Source organism: Anabas testudineus, chromosome 4 (assembly GCF_900324465.2).
Source record: "Anabas testudineus chromosome 4, fAnaTes1.2, whole genome shotgun sequence".
Taxonomy (NCBI): domain Eukaryota; kingdom Metazoa; phylum Chordata; class Actinopteri; order Anabantiformes; family Anabantidae; genus Anabas; species Anabas testudineus.
In genome coordinates this window covers 25,219,409-25,238,946 of record NC_046613.1, presented here as the reverse complement: position 1 = coordinate 25,238,946, position 19,538 = coordinate 25,219,409, and the positions used below count along the sequence as shown (strand labels likewise).

General features: G+C 43.6%; 1 protein-coding gene across 1 annotated transcript in view; it reads left to right on the top strand.

Annotated features, from left to right (window-relative positions):
- nfia (nuclear factor I/A) overlaps positions 1 to 19,538 on the top strand; it is a 154,729-nt gene that overhangs the window by 51,360 nt on the left and 83,831 nt on the right. The window contains exons 3-6 of the mRNA XM_026345750.1: positions 5,157 to 5,685; positions 12,983 to 13,169; positions 15,313 to 15,505; positions 16,076 to 16,143. Of these exons, the coding sequence (XP_026201535.1) occupies positions 5,157 to 5,685; positions 12,983 to 13,169; positions 15,313 to 15,505; positions 16,076 to 16,143 (977 nt within the window). The remainder of the gene's footprint in view (positions 1 to 5,156; positions 5,686 to 12,982; positions 13,170 to 15,312; positions 15,506 to 16,075; positions 16,144 to 19,538) is intronic.

Here is a 19,538-nt window from a genome sequence, read left to right as displayed (position 1 = left end):
CCTGTGGGTAGAGATAGTTTAATGCTTATCAATATTTCTCTGCATCATTTTCCTTAATTTTTACTGCAGCCATCTGCTTTGTTTGATCCTTTTCAAAAAATTCCAGAAACAACACTTAGAACAAGATGATGATTTAAACAGGAAAGTTGAATATTGTCTCATTTCAGAGTCAGACGCAGCAGCATTCGTCAACAGTTTGTCTTTGTGTCTGTTACTGAGCCCTGAAACGTTTTACTTCCTGGAAGTCATCACCAGAAGCATCAGGGTGGGATCATTTCATATTCCCAGTTCAAATCGGCTCCGTACGAAATTTTCTTTGTTCTAGTTCAGCTTTCAGCTTCACTTTTGTTATTTCAAGATATTGACACTTGACTTGCTCACGTAGCAGGTTTTTAAACAGGACACAATATGACTTGTGCAGAAAGTAATTTTCCCCAAACAAGCCCCAAAAGACATCAGTGTACATGCAGATAATTCTGTGTTTTCAGTATAAACCGGCTCGTTTCAATAATGTATTTTAGTGAAGCTTTCTTTTTTCACTTATTTCCAGAAACTGCACTGAGAAAAAGATGATTCGATCATAAAGGACAAATTTTCCTCTGGTAACTGAAGGTTTTAAAATTCACAATTAGAACAAATTGTTTGCAGAGGTGAACAAGCTACAGAAAACCTCAACTGAACCAGTTAAGCTGGGTTCTGAAATATCATTGTTTTCTAAAATTAACCAAAGAAAAAAACAAAAAACAGCCATTAGTTTGACATCACTTCATTTTCCACATCAGTCAGCTTCTGTGAATCATTTTCTTGAAGCCTTTTCTTGACACAGATGCTGAAATTGGATTATTTTCTTTCGGGACACATTTCAGAAAACATTCCTGAGTGCAGGGGAAGCTGAGAACAAGAGGGATTATCTCACCCCACTGGCAGTAAAGCACGTTTTTAAGGCTGAATATGAGACCAAGTGACTTGTTGAGTGGGATTTAGTTTGCAGCAGATAGACACAGTGTGAAAAAGTAGCGGAGGAACCGGCGGTGGAGGACGGTGTGAGCGGGTCAGGAAGCTGAAACGCCGCACTGGGCTGTGAGGAATGCTGGTATGTGACTCCAACGAACATCCACAGCCGACGAGCTGCAGATCCACTGTGGAATGTGTGTGTGTGTGTGTGGAGTCGAGGCTGAACACATCATCTTTCCAGCAGCCGCTCGCCGTCCTAATAACCGCCCGAGGACACACACAAACAGAAACACATCACCCTCCAAACAGAAACCACAAATAACAAAAGGCGGCGGCGTTCTCGGCCGTCCTGGAGTGAGATTTCAGCTCAGAGAGCGGCTGCAGGTTGGCTGCAGAGCTGCTGGAGGCGCTTTTGGAGACAAACCCGTTCGCCTGGACCGTCTCCAAGAAGAAACAATGTGCTGTATTCAGACCCCTTGACAAGGGAGGGTGAACAATGTTATATAAAAAAAGGCAATGCAGCTGGTGCTCTAATGCACAGCTTGTAGATATAGTTTCCTCTTTAGTGTGAGAGCTCGGAGCTGGAAGTTTAATCTGAGAAACAAGATTTGACACCCCACCTGGAAAAACTCCTCCTGAACTTCCCCGATTTTTTTAAATATTTAACCTCAAGTTGAACCCAGAAGATTCTTTAAAATAAATAAAACAGCATTAAAAAGTGTGAAACGTCACACACAAGTGAGTCTGGTGATATTCCAGATTTTACTTATGGTCGACACAGCGTCACACCAGCAATGAATGAAATAAAAGTCTATTCCTCTGTGCCGTAGAGCTCCACTGTCCTGCACAAACATTCCAAATACACACTGTAGTTTATTTGGACTCAGTCCTTACAGCACTAAATGTGGATTAATCAGCTGCTGAAAATAGTCCCGATGACCAATGTGCCATTTCCTCCTGTATGTTGCAGCAGACTTCTGAAATTACTGAGCCTCTTTTTTTTTTTACTATGAAATTTTCAATGAGTGTTTTTAAAGGTTAAAGAGACACGTAGTTGGTTTGGGATTGAACACAGGAATTCTTTCTGATAACACCTGCTTTATCCATTTACTCCAAGCTTGATCTCTGCAGATTTGACTCTCATCTTATTGAGTGAAAAGAAGTTTTAATTCTAAATCACCTCTGAAAGAGCATCCGCATTATGAAAAAGACAAAATAAGGATGACTACTACCCTAAAACTAAATGATAAAAAAATATAGATATATGTGTGTGTGTGTGTGAATATAAAGCTGGTAGTTCAATACGAGTGTTTCATCTATTTGTTACTACATAAAAAACGTCCTCACCAAGTGTTTCTGCTCATTTCTACTGTTACGTCTTTGTTTTTTCTGCTTATGTACAGCGAGCAAATGACAAGAGGAAAGAGCAAATCACATTCGATGGACAGAGGTTGAAAGTTAAGAGTGAAATGCTGCCAGTGATTTAACAGCGTTCCTACAAAGCTCAGTCTTTCTCTAAACACACAACAACGTGCCAGCGTTCTCCAGTTTTTGTTTTTTTTTTGGACATAGTTACAGATAAGTGACAGCAAGATTTCACTTCCTGCCTTGAAAAAATTAGCAGTACAGTGAAAAACTTCCGTTTTCACGAATTCATCCTTCATTTTTCTTGATTCAAGTGTAGCGACAAGCTCAGGTTTTGGTTTCCATGTACTAGATTCCAGTGTAACTGTCAATAGTTTTAGATTTTAACTTTGCTGAAATTCTGTTTTGTTTTTTTTTAAGTGTAAAAATGTCCAAACAGTGAAAGTTTAAATCTGTCTCCAGTCGACAAGAGAACTAGAATATGTTGCTGCAAAACTCCTGGAAACATTCTTAACTGTTCTGCACAGCTTTTCAACTGGAAGCACTAAAAATACAGACGTGCACCGGCCGTGTGTGTGTGTGTGTGTGTGTGTGTGTGTGTGTGTGTGCAGCTCATATTGTAGTATCCACATGCCACCCCAGTCGGAGGCATTTGCACGTATCAAAATGTGTGTGAGCCTCTTTGATCTATGAATAGTCGAGTGTGTTTTTATTCAATACGTGGCTCAGGGAAGGGGGGGGGCCTCCAGCCTTCATCCCCCTCGTCTCCCCCTCTGACAGGACCCCTCCCACCACCCCGTCCTGCTCAGTAACCCTCAGAGGGATTTTATCCAAATAAGAAATGTTCCATGAAGATGTTTTCTGTCCGTCTGAGTTTCCGCGCTGGACGTTTTTCTTTTTCGTTTCTCAGTGATGCAACTGTTCTTCTGCTTTTTTTCCTCTCTGTGTCTGTGTTTAGACTGAAAACAAACTGAAATGACAGGTTTTCACTGAGGCTGGCCACACGACGACCATGCAAACCCTCAAAACAACTTTCAATGCAAAGAAACGAATAAGAATAAGACCAGAGTTTTCCTACAGAGCTCCTACACACCCACATTTCCTTTTATTTCCATGCACTTCCTTATTTGTTATTATCTGAATTATTCCAAAAAATCTGCACAGTAAGCTTAAAATGCTGACAGAAATACAAATATACATAGAGGTTCTTATGTAAATGTCCCACTATCTCTGATAAATAAGATTAAATATGTAAAAACTCCGCTACAGTAAAGTTATTGAATTTCTAATTGAGCCCTAAAATCCATTTTTTAGTAGAAAAATCAGCCAGATTCCAGTGAGCTGCCTGAAACCAAAATTAGATTCATAATAGAGGATGTGACCTGTTCACATGAATGATAAAAGGGAATAATGTCCCTGCACAGACAGTGTTTCACTAAAGTTGTTTCTCAGGCTAAAACTCCTGCAGACTGTTGTGTGTTGTTCTAAACGTCAAACGTCCACAGTAGAGTTTTTACAGACAGTGCTGGAGCACAGCTGTCACCTTTTAATGACATCCTTTTACTTACTTTCCCACTTATAATAACACCGTATTTAGCTTTACATACAGTTTGAAGTCCTGTGGTTTTTCGTTCAGCCTCTTGTGAGTGTGTGGCGACGTGCAGCAGTAAAGAGCCAGTTTTTTTTCTCTGGGTCTAATGTGGTTGTTTCCTGGCTCAGCTCGGCCTGGATAAGCCTGGTTTTGTGGTGGTTTTGGGATTGCGAGGAGGAGGGAGAGCAGGTGTAACCAACCCCAAATTGGGCTTAATCCACGACATGCCGCCTAACCACATTCCCACCCTAATAACTGCACCGCTCTCATCAGCCAAAAGCCACATAATGCACCTTTAATACACCTATAATCCTGCACATGATGTGATCTGAGCTGCACAACTGAATCCAGCACCGTGTTGATGTTTGTTTGCTCGGCTTCGGCCTCTCACTCAGTTTGTTTGGTGCGATTTTGGTCGGTTGGTGTCGTTTTTGGGGGCGGGTGGGGGACAGACAGACCCCCACAGTCCCCCACAGACCCACATTCCTGCCTGAGAGCCAAGAAAGAGGCTGAACTGATACTGAAGAGTCTGCGTGACGCTGCTGCAGACTACTCCTTTCATTTGAAATCTGAAGCTGAGGAGTTTCTCTGCGATTAACAGTTTATTTTTCCAGCAGGAAATTAATTCTGTCCTACTTTGCTTTTCTTTCTTTCTCTGCTTGTTTTCTGGATTTCTTCTTTTACCCTTTCTGTCCTTGTGTCCACCTTTCCGTCCTTTGACTTTTTCCCAGTTGCCTCCATTTGGTTTTGTCCTTTGCTTTTGTTCCTTGTGTTCTTGCCACCTTTTTCTTTCCCTCCTCCTTTGCTTCTTATACATGCTTTCCATTTCTTTGTTTTTATCTCTGCAGGCATCTGAAAAAGAATAAATCCAGAGCGGTAGTAGCTGCTAGCCTCTGTGTCTGTCGCGCACAGCTGCAGGTGATATTAGCATTAGTCTGATAAAAGGCAAAAAATGGCAGTGAGCATGAAGGAAACCTCCTCTTCAGAGAGAACAGACTCAGCTGATGCTGTTAACTAACGAGATGTTTAGGGCTGACGAACAGAAACAGACAAAAACCCTTTGAATTCGTTGCACTAAAAAGGAGAAGTAATCATCTGGTGAGATTTGACCAAAGTTGGCCATATACGTGTGGCACAGAGAGAGTGGAATCAGTCGTAAATCTACTGACAGGGCAGGATTAGAAGAAAACTGTATGGTACAAGTTTAACTGATCCATTAAACAAGTCTTTGCTCTCTGTCCTGCAGGATGAATTCCATCCTTTCATCGAAGCCCTGCTGCCCCATGTCCGGGCCTTCGCCTACACATGGTTCAACCTGCAGGCCCGCAAGAGGAAGTACTTCAAGAAGCACGAGAAGCGCATGTCTAAGGAGGAGGAGCGCGCCGTGAAGGACGAGCTGCTCAGCGAGAAGCCTGAGGTCAAACAAAAGTGGGCGTCTCGCCTCCTGGCCAAACTGCGCAAGGACATCCGGCCCGAGTTCAGGGAGGACTTTGTGCTGACGGTGACGGGGAAGAAGCCACCGTGCTGCGTTCTGTCCAACCCCGACCAGAAGGGCAAGATGAGGAGGATCGACTGCCTGCGCCAGGCAGACAAAGTGTGGAGGCTGGACCTGGTCATGGTGATTTTATTCAAAGGGGTTCCCCTCGAAAGTACTGATGGGGAGAGGCTGGTAAAGTCTCCTCAGTGTTCAAACCCCAGCCTGTGTGTGCAGCCGCATCACATTGGAGTTTCAGTGAAGGAGCTGGATCTCTACCTGGCCTACTTCGTGCACGCAGGTCAGTCCCCAAATCTTATTATCGTGTGTGTGTGTGTGTGTGTGTGTGTGTGTGTGTGTGTGTGTGTGTGTGAGAGCGAGATGAGTGTTTGTCAGCCGACGTTTCAGCTCTGTGCTCGGTCTTGGTGAAACTGTACGTGAAGATGTTTGTGAGCTAAACTTAAACTTCACCAGATCACAGAAAACCATCTGCAGCTCCTCTCTGGTTTTATTTCTTTCAGTAATGTGCACCACTCATTGATCTTTCTCTGACTTCGTTTCTGCTCCGCTGTTGAGTTTTTGTTCTACTGAAGTTCAAAGTTCAGAGTTGATGGATTGTTAGCACCTACACTGACGTTCTGTGGTAACAGCAGCGGAACAAGACAGAGCTTCCTGAGCTTTCATATTGGTTGTGAATAAAGGTAGAAACTGTGACGCATACATTGTATGTGTGTGTTGATCTGACTGACATTAGCTTATCACAGATAATGTACATTTGGATGTTTTGCTGATGTCTCCAGTGGATGTTGGTCTTTATTATTGGATTTCAAAGTGTCCGATTAAGAATCACAACTTTTTTCTTCTTTCGCTGATAAAACTTCAACAATTCTCTCCTCTTAACTCATTTATCTTTAGTTTGAGGATGAACATCCACCTTCCTCCACACCTTCCGCTCTGTCTCTGTGTCTGGGTGCAGACAAACGTGTTATCTGCTGCAGACAGCCATAATTTCATCAGCGGTCAGTAAAGCAGAAGTCTGAGGAGAAAGACACGTCTCTGCCAAAATCTCCTTACACTGGCTGCCCTCAGCCAGCAGAGCAGGGGCATGTGTTTTTGGGTGAAGCTGGCACACCTTTCAGGACGACAACAACAAAAACATAATTATGTCAAGAATGATTGCTCAGCGTGTTTCCTGATTTCAGACTGATTCCACAGGAAAATAATTTGGCTGGAATATTGGTTGGAATATTTGAGAGTGCAGCAGCGAGCGGAGGCAGAGGCATGTAGAGGAGATTTGGCAGACGGTTTAAATACTTGGCACCAAGCTCTTTCTAAGTTTGTTGGAGCTTTGGAGTTTTCTTGGAAAAGGAGAACAGCTTCCAGATAGACGGGTAAAAGTATCTACAAGGTCCATTTTCAGATTCTTTCAGCAGGTTGATTTTTATAAGTCATACTTAAATACGTCCTTGTTCTCTGTAACTGAGTCCCAGGTTCTTGAAACAAATAAAAACTTTCAGCCTGTTTAGTGTAAAGCATTTTCTGAATTAACTTTCAGTCAGAGGTGACTAACACAAAAAAAAAGTGGAAAACAAATGCAGCTTCATTGGCTGATGGAGATCATGTGGTATGGTAGAAGGCTCCAGAACAGCTACTAGATGGGAATAAACTGAATTTTACTGAAAACAAGTGGAATTCTTCAGATTTTTTCTTTATTGGGAGAATAACACAATTAGTTCTAGTAGATTATAAAATCTAGAAACACGATGTAGTGAAGAGAAGTTTTAGAAAGAATGTCCGGGAATAAAGTTGGTTTCATGGATTTTCCTTCAGTTCTGATCTTGTTTTTGTGGAGGTAACGTTTCAGCTGTGATCCGTCAGTGCACACAAACACTCTGAGCCAAGTGTGGTGGAAAGAACTCTGTCCTTGAACCTTAATTACAATCATTTCCTCTCACAGACTAAAGCCTCTCTGAGCCCAAAGACTGCTCCCATTCTCCTCCTCTGTGTCCAGATAGCCTCTCGGCCCTCGTCTGTGTGTGTTTTCACTCTGTGGTCGCACTAATCAGCTGTGTGCACGTTCACACTGAGCTCCCTTCAGTGCAGGGAAAAGTCTGGAGGCTGAAACGCCTCCAACGCTGTTGCAGTCGCTGGTTTGTGGTTTTGTTCTGAGTCAAGGGTCTTTCAGCTGTGGGAGAAGTTGGAAATCTTCAGTGAGGTTTCAGTTTGAATAAACTTGTGCTCCTTGTCGTCAGAAACACAGAGGGAGATCGTTTGTGGTGAAGACGGTGACGATTTCTGACAATCTGTTTGCTTTCATTTTCTCTCCTGCTAAACGTCCAACTTTCACCACCCAGTTCCAGAGTTATGAAGCCTTTTCTTGACAGAGAGTGCAGGATCTGGCGGATCCGGGCTCTTTTCAGTGAGGTGAGAGAGAGCCGGCTGAGGCTGGACACTGACAGAGCTCTCCCCTCCTCCCCCTGCCTCGCCCCGATCTGGGAGCAGGAGGATCAGGTTTCGTCCTGCCTCTTATTTAAGACAGTGGAGCTTTTCTGGAGCTGCGGCGTTGATTAAAAGCCATGTGAAAGCAGGCTGACCTCAGAGCTGGCGGGGCCGGAGGCAGGGTCTGTGGAAGGAGCACGAGTCGGTAATGAAATTCACTCCCATACCACTGACTCAGGATGGGGAGGTGGATGAAGACTAACAGTGTTGCCCATAGCGCACTAGCAACCATTTATTACTTAATCCTGTGAGTGTTCAGCAGCAGACACCTGAGACATGAAACGTTGATTTCAGTGTTTATTCACCTTCAGTTTTGCAGGTTGAACTGAGCAAGTAGCAGGTTAGAGTTTAAATCTTAAAGATTCAGGACGTATGCAACAGCAGAACATCCCCCCAGTCTGTTGATCTGAGATCCTGGTTTATTGGTTTATTTCTGTTAAGTTGACCTTCATTATGAAGCTTTTTGACACTAAACTAAATAAAGATACAGCAGAACGCCGCAGGTTCCCAGAATTCGAGCTGTGATGTTTAACATGACGTCCAGTTTTGTGTATTCGTGATGTGATTCTTTGCTTCATGGACAAGTTAGTGATTAAGACATACATGAAACACTACATACAACTTTTTCAAAGACGTTGAACACAGATCCTGCAGTTTTACTACTTTTTCTCCAGGATCAGAAGCAGCCCTGTGTCTCGGGAGGAGGCAGTAAAGACAGGATTCTGACTGACACAGCCTCCTTTCATGTGTGCAGCTTCAGCTGTTGCACAAATATCTGGAAACATATGAGAGTTTTCAGAGTCAGCTTATGACTTTATGAGTTTTTGTCAGTGTTGTAATCATGTATTTGGAAACAGTAGTTCATTAAAGACCTCATTTGGTACTAAATCCAAAGGCCTGCCCTTATATATTACACAGACACTGTTCAGAACTCAGGACTTGTGTCATCACTGTTTATTCAGTATACATGGCATCTTAAATCCTATCTTACAGAACTTTTTCAGTTTGATTTCAGTCTGAACCTGAACCAAGAACAAACCGGGTCAGTATGAACCTAAATGTTGATGTCTTATGACCTGACACCACGAACGGTTTCCTGAGGGAATCCACTGTGCACAACTTGAAAAATGATAAACAGCTGGACAGGAAGTAGCTGCTGAGTTTATTACAGGTGGAGCTTTTCATATTAAAAGACTTTCACCATGAACACACAGGCAGCAGACCCTCCATTCACACGTCTGAGCAGTTGCTGTGACATTCTGGTGTGTGTGGGTGTGTTTCTATAACCAGCCTCCACAGGAACAAGCTGGGGGTCAAAGGTCCAGCCCCCCCACATCCTTCCCTCTTTGTAAGTGATTTACGAGCAGGCTCACTGCAGCGGTGGCAGCAGTGGGTGTCACGATCACAGGAGCGTTCAACACGTGCTGAAAGGTCAGGGGTCTCAGCGTCAAGGCTGTGACCCCTATCATCAGGCCGTTTAACCTCTAGGGCAAACACCCCCCACCCCACCCCTATTAGCATCCAGTCATGCACACACACACACCAGCGAAGCAGAGGGTGGTGGTTGAGAATATTTCTGTGCGCAGTCAAGTCAATTGAATATTATTAGAGAGATGGAATCATAAGAGTTTGATAGAACGAGTTTTAGATTAAAGTTAGCGGCTCTGCCGTGATTCATTCTGCCGGCATCTCTGATGTCAACTCACACTCGGTTTACAGTGAAGCCTCCGACACCTTGTTCCCTCCTTCAGCTACTTTGTGTTTTAGAGGTGGAAGATGTGTTCAGACCTTCTACCTAAAGATGCGGCTGATGCCTGATACCGTATCTTATTCCTCTGTTCCCATCCACAAATTACACAAAGTTCCTCAGCGAGCCATCCATATTTAAAGTAGTTCTTTAGTGTCTGATGATGCTTGTGTGTAAAATCTTAACATGCATAGTAAGTTGTTAACAAGTACAATATTTACTACAGCAATAGAGAAATTATAAATAGAATATGACATAAAATGGAAATAGTCACATGGAGTGGCAGAAGATCAGAGCAGCAGAACAGTTCTTTTTCTTAGAAACATACGTTGCTTCTGTTTTTCAGCTACAGGGATTCAACCTCATTATGCTTCTCTCAGTGAGGTCATGTTGAAATGCAGTGCATGCTGGATGTCTAAATGTTTCTGTGACTGGACAGAGCAGTGACTTCACCTCACTTGTTTCTTAAGAAAGCTTCTCCAGCGGCACAATTGGAGGATATCTGTGTGTGGGAGATAACGAGCTGCCGCTCCAACATACAGAATGTGAAGGTTTCCAGAGCCGTCGTGAGATATTTATCTTCCCGTCACCTTATACGACCCTCACACAGGACGAGTGTGTGTTTGTGTGTGTTTAAAGACGTCTGACCCAGTTCCCTCCATCCTCCTGAGCTCTTAAAGAGATTTGGAGCTTCATCTCTGAAGTAGTTAGTGAAGCTTTGACCAGTCGACGTCTCACCAGGCTCCGTGTTGATTTGATCATCATACAGATCAGATTCGCTCGTACACACGTATATAAAAGCTTTACACACAAAATAAACTTCATCTCCATCCTTTATTCAAGGAGACAAAACTTTGTTCAAACTCTCAGGAATAAAAAAATCCCAAAATATCAAATGTAGTCGTTATCTGGGGAAACGTGTTTAAAACGCTGCATCAGGCATCTAGAATGTTTCCACTAATGTAATGGAGACGTTAAGAAAGCAGATTACAGATTCATACAGCCTGGCCACAGACCAGTTGTGTATTTTACTGTTTAGACTTTACTGTAATATTTGTGTTTTCTCCTTTATCCTTCCTGCATAATTTCACCTCGTCCAACCTCTAAAAAATTATTCAGGAACCACAAGGAAAAAGGAGAATCGCTGTTTATCTGAATGAGTCACAGCCAGACATATGCAAACAGCGACAGTAATAACTTCGGTCTTTATTTATGGATTTTCTAAACAGTAGGTCACAGGGTGATTTTCTGAGGTTTCAAAAAATGTTGTGAGTCAGTGGTTTAAACCACAGCAGCAGCAGTAGCAGCGTTTAATGTCTTAAACTGAAAAGTTGAAACGAAATCATTTCAATAAAAAGTTAATTACTCTCATTAAGGTATCAAAACTACACAATTGTGGCGGCAGCTGCAGCCCAGGTGGAAAACAAGTCAAACACTACTGTGCTTGAGAAAGATCAGTAACGTCTGCAGTGTTCACCACGTTCTGTATATTAATGATTAGAACGATAGAAAATGTCCTGTGTGACATTTGGCCCGTTGGCTTTTGTGTGTAGGTTTTACACTAAGACAGTAACCTGTGTGTGAGGCGTTCAGGGACAGTTCGGAGTGTAGGTCAAATGTGTGAAAAAGTTGCAGCGATTGGACAAATTTGACAGAATTCATGAGGATTGGTTGACTGTCAACTGAGACATTTATTCATTCACCGTTATTCATTAACACACTGCAGACATCGGAGAAAGGAAAAATTCTCTCTTGGAAAGACTCTGCCTCTAATTTAAAGTTGAGACGTACACTTGTGCTTTGTTGCTGTGCCTTCCAGCTGAGGCTCATGTCTCTGCTGCACCATTCATATAGAGACGACAGGTCTGTGGACGATTTTTGTTACAGCCAGACAAAACTCAAAGATGGCAGCATCAGTGTGTGTGTGTGTATGTGTGTGTGTCTGTGAGGTTTTCCTTTTCGCTGAGAGAAACACAATCTGCCAACTGTGGTGACGGCTCGTCTCTGCTTTCAGATGCTTTGTTTCCTCCTCTTCTTTTCCTTCTTCTTCTGCTCTTCCTGCTGCTGATGCTCGTCAGTTGTCATGTGAAGCTGTTTAAGGCGAGCGCGGCGCTAAACCACAGACTCTGTTGTGGTTCCTGAAGTACACACTGTGACCACGGAAACACCCCCAACCCACCAAACACCCACCACTCTGACTGCAACACACACATTGTCATTCATGGTCAATGAGCTTCAGGCTCGACCATAAAAATCAGCACAGTCAGAGCTCCACGTGTCAGCGGGTCGACCGCAGGAAGAAGGTTAGTAACGGAGCTCACAGAGCAGAAGACGATTTCTGTAGGAAAGTTATAAACGAAAGAAAGGTGGAAAGAAAGAAAGAAAGAAAGAAAGAATGAAGGAAAGCAGAACAGATTGTGTGCTGGTTCCTGTAAAATGTGAAGGGTCAAATCCTCCAAAGTTTAACTGTGGTTTGGAGAAATAAATGTAAATAGTGTTTGTTTCTTGCCTCAGATCAGTCAGGTTAGTGTTGTCAGAGTCTCCTCCCCCTCCTCCCCCAGCGAAGCAGATATCAGCTGATCCCTCGACGTGCGGTGCAGTAAAGTCAGGTAATCCGGTTTAAAGTGTATTGTCAACGCTGAGCCCTCTGCGGATTTCCCTGCAAATATTCCAGTTTGGAACATATTTCTGCACTCGCAGCGACACGAGAGGGTGTTAGAGCCGACTGATCCCTGAACACAGCACAAACAAACAGCGCGCACACACACACACACACACACTGTGCCGATCGAGCTACAGTAACGCAGCACACTTCAACACACAGAATCCAGTGTTCTGGAGGACTAAATATATTTCTGCTCCTCATCAGTGTAAATGTCATATTAAAGAAACAGCTTCAAACCTGTTTAAATACATTTCCAAAATTAGAGACAGGAGTAGATTTTAGCAGAGAGCTGTTGTTATTTGCTTATTGAAATGACATGAAGGACGTCAGTGTCAGTGTGCTGAGCTTTGTACAGAAGCTTATGACAATCATAAAAAAGTTGAAGCATAAGTAAGATGAACTTCACAACACGGGATCAGAGTTAGTTACTGGTTCAGATAGTTCACCCTCCACCATCACACTAACCAGCTTCAATGAGTCCTTTAAACCCCTGTTTCCTTTTTTTATTTCTGTTCCTTTTCTGTCCTCTCCTCCGTCTGTCGTCTTCTTCTTCTCTCCACCCTCGATCCTTCCTCTCTCTGCCCTGATCCACTAAAGGTCATCCTGACTGGATTTTTGCAGACGTTGTCTGGCAGGAATGTAGCTGTGATTTGTGCCAACTGCTGAGAATCAATCTGTGTTGCTAAGGACGACCCCCCAAACCCCGCCAGGCTCGGCCTGGTGACGATGGAGGTGGGGGGCAGCCCCTAGCAACAGAGACCCCCTCACCGAAGCCCCCTCAGCAGACCAGACTCTGCCCGTCTCTGTGCCAGCAGTGCCAACAAAATGGAGTCTGGCTCCTGTTCAGTGTTTTGTTGGCGGTGAAGCCAGAGACGTAAAAACCGAACAGAAAGACTGAGCTGTGATTTTTAGATTCTGTCTTGACTGAAAACCTGACGAGATGGAGAAAAATCTATTTTTATCAAAAGCAACAGTAACACAGACAAAGACAAACGGCTCCATCCCATTTTACAGATTCGTCCTTATGGCAGGTTTAATGTCGCAGCACTGCTCTCATGGTCTCATGGTCATAGTTTGTCTGAGAAACCAGGACTCCACTGCAACACAACCCACCTGATCTGACATCAGTGAAACAGTGAAGTGACTAATTCATTTATTTCACTGCATTAGACTGAGCAGGGGTTCCTAATAAAGTGGCCAGTCAATACATGCACATAACTAGGAGCAGTCTCTCGCTGACGCAGAAGATAAAACATAGACAGAACATAGACTAGGATCGGTTCGTCAGTAAAAGTTGTCCTGTTTGTTGTTTCAGCCTCTACAGCAGAAAAGAACCAGGATATGTTTCATGTTTCCATCGCGTGTCTGCAGCTCACTCAGGTTTCTTCACCTCACAGCTGGTTCATGTGTGGATTTTCTTTTTACTCACCTCTGTACATGATGCAGCGACACTGACTGAACTCTTTGTGAGCGCGTTTCCTTCTGTCCGGGTGTCCGTCCATCTTGAAAGGCTTAGTGTGAGAGCCGTGTGCCAAAAACCCACCAACCCTCTCGCACACACCCTCCCATTGTGTGTGAAGCCGCCGGGACGCTGCTGTGTGAACCAAACGTCGACATGAACCAGGACAGCTGTCGGCGTCTGCAGGGAAAGTCTCCACAGATGGTGGAAGGAGACAAACTCCAAAGTGCCACATGGCTTCTGAAAAATAGACGAAGGAGGAGAAGAAGAAGAAGAACCGGGTCAGAGTGATGACGCCACGCCACGATGGTTCAGAACGGTCTCAATTATCTGCTGTTTTCTTAGTTCAGACATAAAGTCTGTTGAAACAACATCTGCTGCAGAGCTGAAGACATCGAAGATTTACCCTACTTAATCCGATTGAATAACATTTTTTATTCTGAAGAAATTATTTTTGGATACTTAAAAAAATGTTTTGAAAGTAGTTTTACTGTTGACTTTTTCTTTTTTTTATATTTCTTGTGTACTACATTTTTAATATTTTATAAATATTTTTGTCAAACTTTTATTTACCAGTATTTTTCTGAACAAGACACATTTTTCAAATATTTAGTGCATATTGTAAAAATCATTGTTACAAAAATCAACACATCAAATAATATCAAGTTAATATTTATACTTACTGTATAATAAGACAGTGTTAAAAATACAGTTTGAATATTATAGTTAAACTTTATCACATCATTTCTCAATCATGAAATAATTGATTTAACGTAGCTAAAAATAAACCTGCTCATGATTCGATGGTCGAAGGGGAACACCTGCTCTATACATGTTCTCCCCACATGTATTTTAAAAGTAAATTATGAAGGATACCTAATATAAATGTGATAAGGAAGACATATTAATGATCCTGTGCCCTTTTTATTTAACCAAAGTGTCTCATTAGTTAGAATCTGATTAGAATGATTAGCTGATTAATTATACTCTGAATATTCAGCAGTTATTTGGGGGACTTGGCAGGAGAGTGAAGCTGCTCTGCATGAGTCCTACCGGAGAGCCGTGTACACCCAAACACAAACGGGGATCTCAGATCTTTTATTTTTCACTCCTCTCTGAGAACAAAATTTCAACACAAACTCTGCTTCTTGAACAAAAAGTGGAGCTTGTTCTGGGAGGAGGAGACGGAGACGAAGACAAAAAGAAAGTGATGTCAAAAAAGAAGATGAAGATGCAGCAGAGGGTGTGCACAGTCGTAGGAGAGAGGATGATCACCAGCAGCCTGACCAGACGCCTGAGAGAGCGAGCAGGCTCCGGCTCCGGCTCTTTGCATATTTGAGGAAAACTGTCCGACTCTCTGGCCCGAGTCCAAGAGGTGAAACACACAAAGAGCTCACTCTGTGGAACCAGGACGCCTTTTCTTTTGTTTTTCTTGTTTTTTGCGTGCGCCTGCAGTCGACACCGTCAGATGTTCATTTTTAATTATTGACAAGTGAAGGATTAGCGGAGGTGGAGGTTGGGGAGCCGATAACTGAATTATTGAACTGTTTCTCTGCAGCGCTGCCCTCAGTCGCTCCGTCTGCAAAACCCCGTCGAGCCCCTGTGAGCGCTGGGTTGAGGTGGGGGATTCGGTGGTGAATAAGAGGCAGAGCGGGGAGGATAATGAGGGTGCGGCGGCTCATCGTGCCAAGCCACAAGGCGCTGGCAGCCGCCTCAATCCCTCACTGTTTATCTCCACAGAAGCTGCTGCGGTCAGGAAGGAAAACGTATAAGAATTATGAGTCATATCTGATCCAGGACTCGAGAGGACACAAGTGTGGGTTCACTAGTGAGGGCAGAGATTCAGCTGCTTCATGTCTACATTAAGAGGACAGAGTTCCCCCCACACAGACAGACAGAGCGGGTTGATGTGGTTAAACTGCTGCTGTTGATCTGATATTTGAGTCTCTACAGCAACATTTTCAGTAACTAACTAAACTAAACTAAAGGATTCCTGTAACGTATCCGACATACACCAAAAATAAACGTGTTTAACTTCACGTGTTTCCATTTGTTGAAGGCCGAAAACTCTCTCTATTCTCACCTTAAGTCTCAGTCCAGCACCTGGACAACACCTGCATCAGTTTGGAGCCAGTTACAGTGCAGTATAAGAAAGTAGGAACCGTCAGGGCACATAAAGTGAGAACAGAGTTTTCAAAGAAAGATTGTTTCTTTCTCAGTCAGACTCATCTTTGACTCCAAACTGTGGAACCTGATTCTTTTGTTTCATTTTAATCTAACAGGCCTAAAAAAATCAAACGCATGATCTTTGTTATCCTCAGAAATTTCCCAACAGAAGCTTCGATGAGCAGCTCAACAGCAGCAACACTTCCCTAGAAACAGAAAATCAGTAAAAACCAGAAAACCCTTTCTCGTAATCTCTTGTGAGTCTAATTTCTTGTAGAGAGGGTTGATAATACATTCATGTTTTACAGTGTCTTCAGTAATTCAGAGCAAGTGAAAAAGCTGCGTATCAAATCTCGAGTATCCCAAACCTGAAATAATGTTGTGTACTCCTTCTTTGACCAGGCACTTAACTGGGTTCAATCATCCTTTTCCTCCTTTTAGACTTGATCTACTCTTTGCTGTCCTGTCTGTGGATTTAAGAGCCAAAAGACAAAAGCATCATAGTTTTACTATTGTTGTCAAACTTTAGGGGCTTTTCACACCTGCCTTGTTTGGTGCAGTGGAGTTGTTCATTTCCCCCCTTTGTTTAAATAAAGCAGTCGGACTCTGTTGTCTACTAAAACCAGCTCCAAGACCCTCTACTGGATGTGGTCTTGGTCCACTTCTAACTCTGGACTTGGTCCAGTTCTAAACAAACTCTTATTGCGAGAACTTGATCCAACATAGATGTTTTTTCTGAACATGCAACTGACAACACGTGGTCTTTACAAACTGAAGCTGTGATCGTTATGTTTACAAACTGGTCCTCTGATTCGAACCAGAGCAAACGAGCTATAGGTTAGAAAACGACCTCAGCAAACACCGGATCCTAAATGTCTCGTCGCTCAGTTGTTGTGATTCTCCAGCTCTGATGAAACCTTCACAGAAACCCTGTTGTGAGTCTGATTCCGATTCATCAGTCGTTCAGGTTGTTGTTGTTCTTACAACTCAGGCTGTGAATTGTTGTGTCCTGCTCCTCAGTAATAGATACCACACCTTCGATGTGTGTGTGTGTGTGTGTGTGTGTGTGTTTGTGCTCGCCCAGGTCGTCAGCTCGTTAGCGTTGTGTTATCGGTGCGTCCGACTCCTCCACAGGCGGCCCTCTGTGGGGCCCCCGTTTTATTCACACACTTGAGGCAGAAAACTGTTTTCAGAGACGAGACAAAAGCTCCACTTGATTAAGCAGAGAAAGTGTCTGGGAACGTGGGCCCTGGTGACCGAGCTAATTGGTAAAACCTACGGCTCCCTCCCATCCCCTCTCCCATCCTCCCACCCCCCAACCCGGGTTCTCCCACACATTCACAACGGCCGCCACCTTCATCTCTTGTTCTCGCAGTTGTCCCTCTTCTTCTCTGACTCTCACCACAGCCTAACTACTGGACAGTCTATATGTATGTGTGTGTGTGTGTGTGTGTGTGTGTGTATGTACTCCACCTATCACTCGGAAAATTCGTAAAAGCATCAACTTTTTCTTTTCTTGTTGAAAACTTCTGGATCTCTCAATCTGTAGTTTTCTGTCTCCTACTTCAGAACTTGAGACGTCTCTTTCTTTGAGCTAGACGTTAAATGGATGAAGAGCATTTCATAAAAAAACATGTGTTACAAAAAAATGGGATTCACGTCTTCAGGTTTTATTTCAGTCTCGGTTTCAGGACGTTTCTGTATTTAAACCGGACCACGATCAGCAAAACAGTAAAGAACTGATTGACAAACTTTGTCTCTTTTTTCTTACATCTTTTTCTTTTTATTATTTTTTGATGCCATGGGTGAACATGGCAGGTCACAGTAAGGTGAGAGAGAGACAGCGACAACATGATCTAAAGTCAGATAATCAGAGTCAGTCACACCGACCAGCAGTTGTTTTCCCCCATTGACCCGTCAGTCCTGCCCCCCAAGACAGTCCTGTGTCTCTCTATAGGACAAACAGGCAGGACTCTGATGATAAGAGCATAGATCGTCCTGCTGATGGACTGGGTGACAGCAGGAGTCGACCGCTCTGTGGCTGCACACACACAAACACACAGGACCTTCCCTCTGCTGCTGCCTCCGTCTCTCTCTACACATATTCTTTTCCTCCCTCCCTCACCCTCTCCCTCGCCTCCCTCTATAACCCGCTCTGCGGCTTCCTGCTAATTAAATTCCTGCGCTGTCCATTAGACGGATAGACTGAGCGGGACTGCTGACTCAACACAGGTAGGGCAGCTCCTCGCCATAATGGCTCAGAGAGCTCGAGTGCCCGAGCAATTCATTTGGCCGCCCCGTTTTACACATCCCTGGGTCACCGCAGGCTTTCAAGGGTGCAGAGAGGGGAGAGAGAAAGAGGAGGGAGGCAGTTACAAGCTAATACCGTCAAAACGCTTTAATTCTAAAACGGACACTCTGCAAAGCTGTGTCCTCTAAAATGTACTGACATGCTCTTTCTAAAGGCGCTCTCTCACTGCACATCACTCACACGCAGGACTTTTTCCCCTTTGTGTCTCATCACCTGGACATGGACGTGCACAAGACCTGAGTCTCCGCCTCAACAAGGCCTCATCCCTCAACAGTTTCATAGGTAATCTTCACGGTCTTTCAGAGAAATCAACAATCCTGTCAATGTCCCAACATCAGACGTTGTAAAGGTGTGTGACGAAGCGGTCCCACCATCTGACAGGCTCTGGATGCTGTGTGAAGGTGACAACCCTTCGTTCATGATGCTAGAAGAAGGATCACAGCTCAGATCATGGGTTGTGATTAAAGATTATATGATCAAATGTCAGCCTCTTTGCTGATCCACCTGAGTTCTAACAGTGTTGGCTGTTGATAGGAGGCTCTTCCTCGCTTTGTCCACAGTATAGATCGAGTTGGAGTCGTCAAGTTTGTAGAATCATGTAGAACAGAACAGTAAACAGTGTGTTCAAGTGGGAATTTTGTATAAGTCTTTATCACTTAATCACTTTCTCAGTTTAATGATTCACATTTGCTGTCACTCATTAATCTTAGTTTAAATTTAGGAGGTTCATATCACTGATATCACTATATCTATATACTTATTGGAATAGAACTGGATTTGAAGGATTTTGAATGTTGTCACGTAGGTGAATGTGCAGCTCCTGTCTGTGCCTGCTGTAACTCCACACCTCCCTCCCTCCTGGGGGGTTCAGGCCTGTATGCAAGACGCAGCAAGTACTATTTAGGAAGTGACAGCTAATAAACAATGAAGAATTTACTGCAGGACAGACGGACAGATAGAGGAGCTGCTGACTGGACAATCTGATGCCTGCGTCACACCACAGAACAGGTTTATAGTCTCATCTGCACATTCTGACGCTGAGGGTCGTTCTAAAAATGACAGTTTATAGTTCAGCGAATCATCGAGCTTGAAGAGGGTGGGGTCTCTGCAGTATCAGGCCCGTTTGTTTCTATCTAAGGTGCCTGTCTGGACGTTAAACTCCGAACACTGGCCTGGTTCACACTGGTTCTTCACCTAAACCTCTTTTAATTTTCTGTGTGAGGAAATGGGCACATGGTCTTTATCATATTGAAATTATTATACCCTTGATGAAAACATGTTGATGACGTTGAGATGATCATTGTCGA